The sequence below is a fragment of the Pseudophryne corroboree genome, chromosome 3 (genome assembly GCF_028390025.1).
Source record: "Pseudophryne corroboree isolate aPseCor3 chromosome 3, aPseCor3.hap2, whole genome shotgun sequence".
NCBI classification, from domain to species: Eukaryota; Metazoa; Chordata; class Amphibia; order Anura; family Myobatrachidae; genus Pseudophryne; species Pseudophryne corroboree.
Window position 1 is genome coordinate 489,579,611 of NC_086446.1, and position 15,152 is coordinate 489,594,762.

General features: G+C 43.0%; 1 protein-coding gene across 4 annotated transcripts in view; it reads right to left on the minus strand.

The window, feature by feature from the left end:
• The window catches only part of LOC135056134 (zinc finger protein 664-like), a 34,174-nt gene that overhangs the window by 13,774 nt on the left and 5,248 nt on the right, over positions 1 to 15,152 (minus strand). For all 4 annotated transcript variants that reach the window (XM_063960935.1, XM_063960937.1, XM_063960933.1 and 1 more), the window contains exon 2: positions 10,862 to 11,095. In XM_063960935.1, the coding sequence (XP_063817005.1) occupies positions 10,862 to 11,084 (223 nt within the window). In that variant the 5' untranslated portion in view covers positions 11,085 to 11,095. The remainder of the gene's footprint in view (positions 1 to 10,861; positions 11,096 to 15,152) is intronic.

Below are 15,152 nucleotides of genomic sequence, written 5' to 3' on the forward strand. Positions count from 1 at the left end.
TAACTATGTACAAGTATTGCAGACAATCCGCACTTGGGATGGGCGCCCAGCATCCACTACGGACTACGAGAAATAGAATTATCGGTAAGTAAATTCTTATTTTCTCCGACGTCCTAGTGGATGCTGGGAACTCCGTAAGGACCATGGGGATTATACCAAAGCTCCCAAACGGGCGGGAGAGTGCGGATGACTCTGCAGCACCAAATGAGAGAACTCCAGGTCCTCCTCAGCCAGGGTATCAAATTTGTAGAATTTAGCAAACGTGTTTGCCCCTGACCAAGTAGCTGCTCGGCAAAGTTGTAAAGGCGAGACCCCTCGGGCAGCCGCCCAAGATGAGCCCACCTTCCTTGTGGAATGGGCTTTTACCGATTTTGGCTGTGGCAGGCCTGCCACAGAATGTGCAAGCTGAATTGTACTACAAATCCAACGAGCAATAGTCTGCTTAGAAGCAGGAGCACCCAGCTTGTTGGGTGCATACAGGATAAACAGCGAGTCAGATTTTCTGACTCCAGCCGTCCTGGAAACATATATTTTCAGGGCCCTGAGTACGTCCAGCAACTTGGAGTCCTCCAAGTCCCTAGTAGCCGCAGGTACCACAATAGGCTGGTTCAAGTGAAACGCTGAAACCACCTTAGGGAGAAATTGAGGACGAGTCCTCAATTCTGCCCTGTCCGTATGAAAAATTAGGTAAGGGCTTTTATAGGATAAAGCCGCCAATTCTGAGACACGCCTGGCTGAAGCCAGGGCCAACAGCATTACCACTTTCCATGTGAGATATTTTAAGTCCACAGTGGTGAGTGGTTCAAACCAATGTGATTTTAGGAACCCCAAAACTACATTGAGATCCCAAGGTGCCACTGGAGGCACAAAAGGAGGCTGTATATGCAGTACCCCCTTGACAAACGTCTGAACTTCAGGAACTGAAGCCAGTTCTTTCTGGAAGAAAATCGACAGGGCCGAAATTTGAACCTTAATGGACCCTAATTTTAGGCCCATAGACAGTCCTGTTTGCAGGAAATGCAGGAAACGACCCAGTTGAAATTCCTCTGTAGGGGCCTTCCTGGCCTCGCACCACACAACATATTTACGCCAAATACGGTGATAATGCTGTACGGTTACATCCTTCCTGGCTTTGATCAGGGTAGGGATGACTTCATCCGGAATGCCTTTTTCCTTCAGGATCCGGCGTTCAACCGCCATGCCGTCAAACGCAGCCACGGTAAGTCTTGGAACAGACAGGGTCCCTGCTGGAGCAGGTCCCTTCTTAGAGGTAGAGGCCACGGGTCCTCTGTGAGCATCTCTTGAAGTTCCGGGTACCAAGTCCTTCTTGGCCAATCCGGAGCCACGAGTATAGTCCTTACTCCTCTCCTTCTTATGATTCTCAGTACCTTGGGTATGAGAGGCAGAGGAGGGAACACATACACTGACTGGTACACCCACGGTGTTACCAGAGCGTCCACAGCTATTGCCTGAGGGTCCCTTGACCTGGCGCAATACCTGTCTAGTTTTTTGTTGAGGCGGGACGCCATCATGTCCACCTTTGGTTTTTCCCAACGGTTCACAATCATGTGGAAGACTTCTGGGTGAAGTCCCCACTCTCCCGGGTGGAGGTCGTGTCTGCTGAGGAAGTCTGCTTCCCAGTTGTCCACTCCCGGAATGAACACTGCTGACAGTGCTATCACATGATTTTCCGCCCAGCGAAGAATCCTTGCAACTTCTGTCATTGCCCTCCTGCTTCTTGTGCCGCCCTGTCTGTTTACGTGGGCGACTGCCGTGATGTTGTCTGACTGGATCAGCACCGGCTGACCTTGAAGCAGAGGTCTTGCTAGGCTTAGAGCATTGTAGATGGCCCTTAGCTCCAGGATATTTATGTGAAGTGATGTCTCCAGGCTTGACCACAAGCCCTGGAAATTTTTTCCCTGTGTGACTGCTCCCCAGCCTCTCAGGCTGGCATCCGTGGTCACCAGGACCCAGTCCTGAATGCCGAATCTGCGGCCCTCTAGAAGATGAGCACTCTGCAACCACCACAGGAGAGACACCCTTGTCCTTGGTGACAAGATTATCCGCTGATGCATCTGAAGATGCGACCCGGACCATTTGTCTAGCAGATCCCACTGGAAGGTTCTTGCGTGGAATCTGCCGAATGGGATCGCTTCGTAAGAAGCCACCATCTTTCCCAGGACCCTTGTGCATTGATGTACTGAGACTTGGCCTGGTTTTAGGAGATTTCTGACTAGTTCGGATAACTCCCTGGCTTTCTCCTCCGGGAGAAACACCTTTTTCTGGACTGTGTCCAGGATCATCCCTAGGAATAGAAGTCGTGTCGTCGGGATCAGCTGCGATTTTGGAATATTGAGAATCCAACCGTGCTGGCGCAGCACTATCTGAGATAGTGCTACTCCGACTTCCAACTGTTCCCTGGATCTTGCCCTTATCAGGAGATCGTCCAAGTAAGGGATAACTAAAACTCCCTTCCTTCGAAGAAGTATCATCATTTCGGCCATTACCTTGGTAAAGACCCGGGGTGCCGTGGACAATCCAAACGGCAGCGTCTGAAACTGATAGTGACAGTTCTGTACCACAAACCTGAGGTACCCTTGGTGAGAAGGGTAAATTGGGACATGTAGGTAAGCATCTTTGATGTCCAGAGACACCATATAGTCTCCTTCTTCCAGGTTTGCAATCACTGCTCTGAGTGACTCCATCTTGAATTTGAACCTTTGTATGGAAGTGTTCAAGGATTTTAGGTTTAAAATTGGTCTCACCGAGCCGTCCGGCTTCGGTACCACAAATAGTGTGGAATAGTACCCCTTTCCCTGTTGTAGGAGGGGTACCTTGATTATCACCTGCTGGGAATATAGCTTGTGAATGGCTTCCAATACTGCCTCCCTGTCTGAGGGAGACGTCGGTAAAGCAGACTTTAGAAAACGGCGAGGGGGAGACGTCTCGAATTCCAATTTGTACCCGAGATACCTTTGTAGAGAAGGGAATTGGTCCCTCCAAAGAAATGGGGAACCAAAGAGAAAAAGCCTCTTTGTGGGTGCACTCTTTCAAAAACAATATATATATATGTTATCTTTCAATATTTATTGTGTAAAAAATTATACTTTATTTCGACAATTAAAAATGATGTGTATAGAGAAAAGGGCAAAAATACCTATTGGTATACCCTATAGAACAGATAAATAAGGTACAAAGGTGATTATGTCTCATATAATAAGCTCCTCCAAAATAACAATGTATCTCAAAAGATTCTTTGTAATAGTTTGTAGCAACCCCTGTATATAGTAGTGTGTTTTAGAGTGAGGGCAATAATACCAAAGCTCTTAACACGGGATGCGTTTAGTTTGTAGCAACCCCTGTATATAGTAGTGTGTTTTAGAGTGAGGGCAATAATACCAAAACTCTTAACACGGGATGCGATTTAATAAAATCTGAAATGGAGGAGAGTTGATTAATTACATGCTAGGCGAAAATTTATATGCTGATAACTTAAGTAGGCAAAAAAGGATTATATAGCACTAATATGCTTATTACTGTACTTGTAAAGTATTACACTGTGATATTAAATGTTACACAATAAATGTCAGAAGTAACAAGTCCCACAGTAGGAAGCCGTAACTGACAATCGTTGAATTAGATACTATATTTGTATCAGTTTGTCTCGCTAATGCGTACAACGAATACTGTCTGCTAAATCAGGTGTGACAAATATTGATTTTCACTGCAAGGATGATTATACTAAAAGACAGAACTGGTATATTAATTGGTTAACATTGACCTTGTAATAATAAAGGTGAGTATTGGAAAGTACCCGTGCCGTTAATCCACTGACTTCTGCTGCCTTCCCATGTGTGAAAAAGGTGTCACAGTGAATGGGAGGTGAGAGAGTCAGCGGCCGGAGCGGGTATGAAGAAAGACAGTGGCGTTACTTGCTGTTGTCGGGAAACGGAGAGGGGTTATCCTGATAACAATATTGTCATTGCAGGAAAAAACCCACTCCCGTCCCGCAATGAGTGCGCGCCGAAATACCTCTGATTAAGAGAGGGTCCTGCTGTTGTAGCCCCCGTGGATATCCTTGCTTGAGAAGCGTGTAAGGAGTTTTGCCTACGAGTCCGGGTCTGTGAACGTTACACGGGATTCCCTGAAAGACGTCAGAATGACGTCAGAGTGTTTGAGAAGCGGACGTACGTTTCACCCTAGCCGGGCTTGTTCACCTTTAGTCCTATTGTGATTCCTGCCGTCCTTTACCTATATACTGGCTATGTCCAATCAGAATTAAGGCTGCAGAAATTATGATTTAATTGGGAATGCAGCAGAACATCTGAATGAATTGATTCTTTTTGTGCTAATTGAAAGCATGAATAAATAAATTTATAGTATAATAATAATTATCAAGTTAGTAGAGCTAAACAGTGGACAACTGAGTAGTGAATTGGGGTTTTATGTGGTAATATTTGGAAAGTAAAAAATGTAAGAACAAATAAACTAATGGCTAATTGCCAATTAACCAAGCTTGGCCGTTGTAATGATTATTACGTATCATGTGTCAATTGGGAAAGGAGAAAAATATAATGCTAATAATTAAAAAATGCTTTTTGAGCAAAAAAGGAGAGATTGATAAGGAATAATAATTGATTAAAAGAATGAGAAAAAAAGGGTATATAATTAAATAAACACAAATATTGTAAATCACTTACCAACTACATTAGTGTTATCCCTGATTTATTACCTGGTACTCAACTGGATACAATTAATCAATTTCCTATATTTCAATAATCCCATGTGATAATATAATAAATTTTTCCCTTAAGGATCAACCACTACTATACGTACCTACTCTTTTATACACATATATATGTGCACAAGGATATACAAACTTCTTTCAACAATTTCCTGTCATTTTATTAATTTTACATCAATAATTCCTCCTTTTATATCATATGCATTTATAATATATATATATATATATATATATATATATATATATATATATATATATATAAATATATATATATATATATATATATATATATATATATATATATATATATATATATATATATATATATATAAAATCATACAAATTCAGCACTCACCTAATATTAACACTTCAAACTGTAATTCATCTGAATTCAGGGAATGTTAGTTCCAAAATATTGCAATAGTTTGTTAAGCTGACCAGCCCCTTCACGGCCTTCCCATTTGGTCAGTCCCTACACTGACTTACACAAATCTGAGCAATGCTCACAGGCATCTTTTAGATTTTAAATGCACAGCATGCTTATATCATGTGTTTAGGCCCTATCCCACTCTTTTAAAGAGACAGGAACCACACCCAAGCATATCAGTAAAAACACCTGGGGAATTTCTTAACATTTAATTTACATATGGACAATAGGGGTCAAAGAAAGAGTGTGACCACAAAAATTTTATATAAACAATAGGCAAGAACCCACAGCACTCATACATCCGCGGTGCCAGTGGTATTGTGACCACACTATTTAAATAAAAAATCATACAAATTCAGCACTCACCTAATATTAACACTTCAAACTGTAATTCAATTTTTGTGGTCACACTCTTTCTTGCACCCCTATTGTCCATATGTAAATTAAATGTTAAGAAATTCCCCAGGTGTTTTTACTGATATGCTTGGGTGTGGTTCCTGTCTCTTTAAAAGAGTGGGATAGGGCCTAAACACATGATATAAGCATGCTGTGCATTTAAAATCTAAAAGATGCCTGTGAGCATTGCTCAGATTTGTGTAAGTCAGTGTAGGGACTGACCAAATGGGAAGGCCGTGAAGGGGCTGGTCAGCTTAACAAACTATTGCAATATTTTGGAACTAACATTCCCTGAATTCAGATGAATTACAGTTTGAAGTGTTAATATTAGGTGAGTGCTGAATTTGTATGATTTTTTATTTAAATAGTGTGGTCACAATACCACTGGCACCGCGGATGTATGAGTGCTGTGGGTTCTTGCCTATTGTTTATATAAAATTTTTGTGGTCACACTCTTTCTTGCACCCCTATTGTCCATATGTAAATTAAATGTTAAGAAATTCCCCAGGTGTTTTTACTGATATGCTTGGGTGTGGTTCCTGTCTCTTTAAAAGAGTGGGATAGGGCCTAAACACATGATATAAGCATGCTGTGCATTTAAAATCTAAAAGATGCCTGTGAGCATTGCTCAGATTTGTGTAAGTCAGTGTAGGGACTGACCAAATGGGAAGGCCGTGAAGGGGCTGGTCAGCTTAACAAACTATTGCAATATTTTGGAACTAACATTCCCTGAATTCAGATGAATTACAGTTTGAAGTGTTAATATTAGGTGAGTGCTGAATTTGTATGATTTTTTATATATATATATATATATATTTATATATATATATATATATATATATATATAATATAAATGCATATGATATAAAAGGAGGAATTATTGATGTAAAATTAATAAAATGACAGGAAATTGTTGAAAGAAGTTTGTATATCCTTGTGCACATATATATGTGTATAAAAGAGTAGGTACGTATAGTAGTGGTTGATCCTTAAGGGAAAAATTTATTATATTATCACATGGGATTATTGAAATATAGGAAATTGATTAATTGTATCCAGTTGAGTACCAGGTAATAAATCAGGGATAACACTAATGTAGTTGGTAAGTGATTTACAATATTTGTGTTTATTTAATTATATACCCTTTTTTTCTCATTCTTTTAATCAATTATTATTCCTTATCAATCTCTCCTTTTTTGCTCAAAAAGCATTTTTTAATTATTAGCATTATATTTTTCTCCTTTCCCAATTGACACATGATACGTAATAATCATTACAACGGCCAAGCTTGGTTAATTGGCAATTAGCCATTAGTTTATTTGTTCTTACATTTTTTACTTTCCAAATATTACCACATAAAACCCCAATTCACTACTCAGTTGTCCACTGTTTAGCTCTACTAACTTGATAATTATTATTATACTATAAATTTATTTATTCATGCTTTCAATTAGCACAAAAAGAATCAATTCATTCAGATGTTCTGCTGCATTCCCAATTAAATCATAATTTCTGCAGCCTTAATTCTGATTGGACATAGCCAGTATATAGGTAAAGGACGGCAGGAATCACAATAGGACTAAAGGTGAACAAGCCCGGCTAGGGTGAAACGTACGTCCGCTTCTCAAACACTCTGACGTCATTCTGACGTCTTTCAGGGAATCCCGTGTAACGTTCACAGACCCGGACTCGTAGGCAAAACTCCTTACACGCTTCTCAAGCAAGGATATCCACGGGGGCTACAACAGCAGGACCCTCTCTTAATCAGAGGTATTTCGGCGCGCACTCATTGCGGGACGGGAGTGGGTTTTTTCCTGCAATGACAATATTGTTATCAGGATAACCCCTCTCCGTTTCCCGACAACAGCAAGTAACGCCACTGTCTTTCTTCATACCCGCTCCGGCCGCTGACTCTCTCACCTCCCATTCACTGTGACACCTTTTTCACACATGGGAAGGCAGCAGAAGTCAGTGGATTAACGGCACGGGTACTTTCCAATACTCACCTTTATTATTACAAGGTCAATGTTAACCAATTAATATACCAGTTCTGTCTTTTAGTATAATCATCCTTGCAGTGAAAATCAATATTTGTCACACCTGATTTAGCAGACAGTATTCGTTGTACGCATTAGCGAGACAAACTGATACAAATATAGTATCTAATTCAACGATTGTCAGTTACGGCTTCCTACTGTGGGACTTGTTACTTCTGACATTTATTGTGTAACATTTAATATCACAGTGTAATACTTTACAAGTACAGTAATAAGCATATTAGTGCTATATAATCCTTTTTTGCCTACTTAAGTTATCAGCATATAAATTTTCGCCTAGCATGTAATTAATCAACTCTCCTCCATTTCAGATTTTATTAAATCGCATCCCGTGTTAAGAGTTTTGGTATTATTGCCCTCACTCTAAAACACACTACTATATACAGGGGTTGCTACAAACTATTACAAAGAATCTTTTGAGATACATTGTTATTTTGGAGGAGCTTATTATATGAGACATAATCACCTTTGTACCTTATTTATCTGTTCTATAGGGTATACCAATAGGTATTTTTGCCCTTTTCTCTATACACATCATTTTTAATTGTCGAAATAAAGTATAATTTTTTACACAATAAATATTGAAAGATAACATATATATATATTGTTTTTGAAAGAGTGCACCCACAAAGAGGCTTTTTCTCTTTGGTTCCCCATTTCTTTGGAGGGACCAATTCCCTTCTCTACAAAAATATTTAATACCTCTGGGGTCGCACCGCCAACATATATAGAAATCTCTTGTTTCATTGTAATAAATTCATGATACTCTGATACTGTTGGCTCAACATGATTTAATGAAATCAACTGTAGCAGTGCAGGCAAACTCAAACCCTCTGTTTTATATTACCCCTGAGATACCACCTGAAGGATCCAGGGCTCCACTTGCGAGTGGGCCCACTGCGCCCTGAACTTCTTGAGACGGGCCCCCACCGTGCCCGAGTCCGCTTGTAAAGCCCCAGCGTCATGCTGAGGACTTTGCGGAGGCGGGAGAGGGCTTTTGTTCCTGGGAACTGGCTGTTTGTTGCAGCCTTTTTCCTCTCCCTCTGCCACGGGGCAGAAATGAGGCGCCTTTTGCCCGCTTGCCCTTATGGGGCCGAAAGGACTGCGCCTGATAATACGGCGTCTTCTTAGGTTGAGAAGCTACCTGGGGTAAAAATGTGGATTTTCCAGCAGTTGCCGTGGCTACCAGGTCTGATAGACCTACCCCAAATAACTCCTCCCCCTTATAAGCCAATACTTCCATGTGCCTTTTAGAATCCGCATCACCTGACCACTGCCGCGTCCATAAACCTCTTCTTGCAGAAATGGACAGCGCGCTAACTCTTGATGCCAGTCGGCAAATATCCCTCTGTGCATCACGCATATATAGAAATGCATCCTTCAAATGCTCTATAGTCAGTAATATACTGTCCCTATCTAGGGTATCAATATTTTCAGTCAGGGAATCCGACCACGCCAGGCCCGCACTGCACATCCAGGCTGAGGCGATTGCTGGTCGCAGTATAACACCCGTGTGAGTGTATATACATTTTAGGATATTCTCCAGCTTTCTATCGGCAGGTTCCTTTAGGGCGGCCGTATCAGGAGAGGGTAGTGCTACCTGTTTAGACAAGCGTGTGAGCGCTTTATCCACCCTAGGGGGTGTTTCCCAACGTGCCCTATCCTCTGGCGGGAAAGGGTACGATGCCAATAACCTTTTAGGAATTATCAGTTTTTTATCGGGGGAAACCCACGCCTCATCACACACATTTAATTCCTCGGATACAGGAAAAACTACAGGCAGTTTTTTCTCACCAAACATAATACCCTTTTTAGTGGTACTTGTATTATCAGAGATATGCAATACATTTTTCATTGCTTCAATCATGTAACGTGTGGCCCTAGTGTAAGTCACGTTTGTCTCCTCATCATCGACACTGGAGTCAGTATCCGTGTCTGTGTCTGCCATTTGAGGTAACGGGCGTTTTAAAGCCCCTGATGGCGTTTGAGACCCCTGGACAGGCACAAGCCGAGTAGCCGGCTGTCTCATGTCGTCAACTGTCTGTCGTAAAGAGCTGACACTGTCACGCAATTCCTTCCATAAGCTCATCCACTCAGGTGTCGACTCCCTATGGGGTGACAACTCTATAATAGGCAATTGCTCCGCCTCCATCTCATTTTCCTCCTCAAACATGTCGACACAATCGTACCGACACACCGCACACACACAGGGAATGCTCTGATAGAGGACAGGACCCCACTAGCCCTTTGGGGAGACAGAGGGAGAGTATGCCAGCACACACCAGAGCGCTATATATAGACAGGAATACCACTATAAAATGTGCTTTTCCCTTTATAGCTGCTGTTAGCATTAAAACTGCGCCAAATTAGTGCCCCCCTCTCTTTTTTACCCTTTTCTGTAGTGCAGGACTGCAGGGGAGAGTCAGGGAGACGTCCTTCCAGCGGAGCTGTGATGGAAAATGGCGCCCGTGTGCTGAGGAGATAGGCTCCGCCCCCTTCTCGGCGGCCTTTTCTCCCGCTTTTTGGCGAGTTCTGGCAGGGGTTAAAATACATCCATATAGCCCTGGGGGTTATATGTGGTGTATTTATGCCAGCCAAGGTGTTTACAATGCTGCTCAGGGCGCCCCCCCCTAGCGCCCTGCACCCTCAGTGACCGAAGTGTGAAGTGTGCCTGAGTAACAATGGCGCACAGCTGCAGTGCTGTGCGCTACCTTGTTGAAGACTGATGTCTTCTGCCGTCGATTTTTCCGGACCTCTTCTTGCTTCTGGCTCTGTAAGGGGGCCGGCGGCGCGGCTCTGGGACCGAGCTCCGAGGCTGGGCCTGTGTTCGGTCCCTCTGGAGCTAATGGTGTCCAGTAGCCTAAGAAGCCCAAGCTGGCTGCAAGCAGGCAGGTTCGCTTCTTCTCCCCTTAGTCCCTCGATGCAGTGAGCCTGTTGCCAGCAGGTCTCACTGAAAATAAAAAACCTAAAACTAAACTTTCACTAAGAAGCTCAGGAGAGCCCCTAGTGTGCACGCTTCTCGGCCGGGCACAAAAATCTAACTGAGGCTTGGAGGAGGGTCATAGGGGGAGGAGCCAGTGCACACCAGGTAGTCCTAAAGCTTTACTTTTGTGCCCAGTCTCCTGCGGAGCCGCTATTCCCCATGGTCCTTACGGAGTTCCCAGCATCCACTAGGACGTCAGAGAAAGTAAGGTTTGTAGTCACTTAGCTCTTCAGTAGTAAACACAATATCCTTACCATTTCTTGTGACTTCCAAGAGTACTTGAGTGGTTTTGGTTGGGCGTCCGCTTCTGGGACGAGTAACAATCGTGTTAAATTTTTTCCATCTGTGCACTATCTGTCTCACTGTGGATCGGTGGAGGTCAACGCATTTAGCTATAGACTTGTAACCTTTTCCAGCCACATGAGCATCAATGACTTTCTTTCTCAGGTCTTCAGAAATTTCTTTGGATCTGGGCATAGTTCACAAACCTGTGGCATGAAGAGCAGACAAGTGATTAAATATTTTTGCCAGCTTTAAAAAAAATAATCACAAGCCATCTTAGATAATTGCAAAGTTACAACATAAGCTACCAGAGATGTTGTTGCCATGACAACAGTAGAGTTTTTAGCGGTTTTTTTTATTTATTTTTATTCAAAACCAACATGGTAACAAAAATTAGACCACACTTTTACGTGTCAGGGATATTTTACCCACTACTAAACTATGTAATATTATATAAAACAGTTGCCATTAACATTCACAACACTATTTAATGTGATGTTATTGCATTAGAATGCTTAATGTTTGTAGACACTCCCTTATTAATATGTGTAAGCCTGACTCTTCAGTGATGGTCCCGAGGACCAGAGGGAATACTGGGAAGTGGGTGGTCCAGTGTGCAGTGTGTTTTGTAGTTGGTAATGGAATAAAAGAGCACAGCAGTGAACTCACATGCCTCTCTGTCCTAATGATTGGAATTACAAGCATATGAACAAAACATGGTGTCAGAAGAAGTTTTACTGCTAGTGCTCAGAGCGTGACAGGATTCTGCAGAAGTCTGTAAGCCTATGATACACACAGTGTCTGCAAAGCTTGCCGTGTGCTCCTCTCTTCAAACAGTGAGTAACCATGGATAAACTGTCTCCTCCACCAGGCATACTGATGTCCGGTAACTTGTCTGAGAACAGGAAAAAAACTGGAAAATCTGTTTGTACAGCTCTGCTACACATGCGTTCGCACACTTGCACAGCTAAAATACTCTCCTGTAGGCGGCGATCTATCTGATCGCAGCAGAGCAAAAATTGCCTGCTAGCGATCAGGTCTGAATTAGGCCCATAGTCACTGCCTTGTCTAGTGTTAGGTCTTGCTCTCTCAGTAATCTCTCTCCGAGTCCATTATCAGGTATTCCACACACAATACGATCTCTAATCAGTGAATCCTTTAAATCACCAAACTCACAGGTTTTACTGAGTGATTGCAGCTCTGTAACATACTGATCAAATCCATCTCCAGACTTCTGATCACATGTGAAAAACTTATATCTTTCATATGTCACATTTTTCCTTGGTACAAAGTTATCTTCAAACTTTTGCATTGTAGAAGATAGCACCATATTCTGCCACTCATCAAACTGAAAAACTATTATAAATGGGAAAACGTACATTGGGGTATATTCAATTAGGGTCGAAAACTGCCGTCTGTCGAAAAGATGGCAGTATTTGACTTTTTAAGGTCGAATAGTGATTTGACCTATTCAATCCCATCAGTTTTTATTCGACAAGTCGTGGAATTCGACTTGTCAAATAGTACGTGAATCGGCGGTATAGCTGCCGATTCACGTACTTTTGAGTAGAACAGGGCCAACTTCTACAGGATTTAACCAGGTTTCCAACCATCTCAGTCCGACATAAAAAAATGTCGGACTGAGATGTGGGACCCAGAGGAGGGGAGGGAGGCATGGGGAGACGGGGGACAGCCGCACTACAGCACAGCGCTGCAGCAGGATGTCTCACAGCCGCGCCGCTCATGGCAGCGTCCTCCCGGCTCCAGCAAGTGAGGTCACGCTTGCTGGAGCCGGGTGGACACTGCCGTGAGGTCTGGCAGCTGTGAGACAACCTCCTGCAGCGCTGCTCTCCTCTGTCTGACCGCGGCTGTCCCCGCTCGTCTGCCCCCCCCCCCTCCTCCTCTGGGTCCCACATCTCAGTCCGACATTTTAAAAGTCGAATTGAGATTAGATTGAATAGGGGTTGTCGAATCCATTCCGACAAATGCATGTCGGAATGGATCCGACCCTAATTGAATATACCCCATTGTCTCCTGACCGCTGGTCACGTTACTACCTCCACTTTGATACACACAGCAGCCTGATAGTATTGCCATTAAAGGAGACTGCAGGCTGCCTCTTCTCTGCCACAAATGGCAGATAACAATAGCTCACACTCATCTACACAGTAAATGTAAATATAACATAAAATTCTGGCAGGGTATGCAAAATTTTGCCTATAGATCCATGTGTTTTATTAGTAGATCACCATACATTCATTGGTCAGACTGCAGGAGGGACAGGGCCTGATAGTTTATGCTTGGCAATCTCAAAGTGACGGTTAGAAGGGTCTGGGCTACAGGGATGTCAATACAGCCTGGACAGGCCAAAGGCATCCTGCTGCATTCATATTTGATCAGCCATAAATAAACCGAAAATACAGCCTACAGTATGCTCTTTGTTCTTCCCTGTCTATACTACTGTCCTTGGAAAACTAATAAACTCCAATGGGTTTCAGCACCTCGATGTGGATGATACAGAAATGTATTTATCCTTCGAGTCTTTCACCATTTGTGTTGTGACAAGCTACTGAAAGTCTTTCCGCTATTTCATCTTGGACGTTCTATCTCCACCTCAAGCTCAACCTTGAGCTAATAATCATCACCAACAGAAGCTACTTTACATCTCTATGGGCCTATTGTAATAGCCTCCATGATAATTAAAGTGCCAATGCTTTTCCAATTTAAGGCCCCCATACATAAGCAATCACAATTTATTGTTCCACAGATCCTGTGATTTTTGTCCCAGTTATATTGTTTCCCCAATCCATCTGACTTGCTCATACAGAACACATTTGTTCGGTGATCGGCAGATTTTTTTCCCCAAAGTCTGGAATTGCACATCCTGAAAGTGCTCATACATCACCTCAATCGATTACTACTACCCACACCCTTTCTACTCTTGAACTCTGTAACAGTACCATACAACTACAATGAACCCTTCTGTTAACGGTTAAAAATTAGAAAATAAAAATAAAAAATTGTGTGGGGTTCTCCCCCAAAACCAGAACCAGCCCCGGGCTCTTAGGAGCTGGCACTGGTTCTAAAAAAAACAGGAAACAAAATGTGTAGGGGTCCCCAGTATTTTTAGAACCAGCACCGGACGCAACTAGCAAGGGGGTAATGACACACCCAGAGGACACAATTGACATGGTCCTGTGGTCAAAGCATTCATCCGCCCTAACCAGCCAGCCAAGGCCGAGAATTCAAGAAGAAGTAGGGACTCCCCCCAATAAAAGCCCCCCTCCAGAGTACCCCAGGCCTGGGCTGAAACCCAGGGCTATCCCCTGCACCCCTGGGCAGTGGGTGCAGGGTTGATAGCTTGTGCTAGTGTATAAAAAAAAAAAATATATATTGTCCTTTTGCTGGGACCTGTAGTTCCACTGTAGTCTGCTCCACGTGCTGGTACTTGGAGAATCACAAGTACCAGCATGTGGGACATAAAAGGGCCCACTGGTACTTATAGCACCCTGTAAAGCAAATATTAAAATAAAAGTTGCAATCCCATAAGTTTTAATAATTTATTTCACTGCACCCTCACCTGGGGGACCACGGCCTTTAAGTTCTTTTACATGGAGTCTTCACTCTTCAGGAGCACTTCTCAGCTCCTCCTCCTCCGCCATTGGACTGCCTGTCTCGCGCTGGCTAATATTAGCCAGCCCTTGAGGGTGGGGCGATGACCTGGTAAGCCGCGACTGACTCACCGCAGCCATCTTGAAATTCAAAAATAGTGCCGCAAGCGAGCAATTTACGCCTCTTGGCAGCTGCACCAATCACGAGCGTCTCTCCACTGGGATTCAGAAGAGGAACGCTATGGCGACAACAGACCCCCTGCACAAAAACCACTGCTGCCAATGTTGCTATAAAAGGTGCAGGCACCCACCACTGCCCCTCCCTCCCTACAGTATTAGCGAAACCCTCACTATACACCAGCCAAACAAAGACATGTTTACAAATTTAATTTGGTGATCTGATAACTTTTTGATAGGGATCGCCAATAGGAAGAGCCCATACATCATCGATTTATTGGGACAATCATCTCTAGAACGGAGAATTGCCCCAATTTATCGCAGATATATGGGGTCTTTTAGCCGCAAGATTTAAAGCAGCAATTAATTTACAGACAAAACCAACCTAAGAGGACTGCTATATTGTGAGATTTAACAAGCTCCGGAATACGAAGCTTTATCCACTGTAGCCTATAGTCTACAGATTGTACATTTT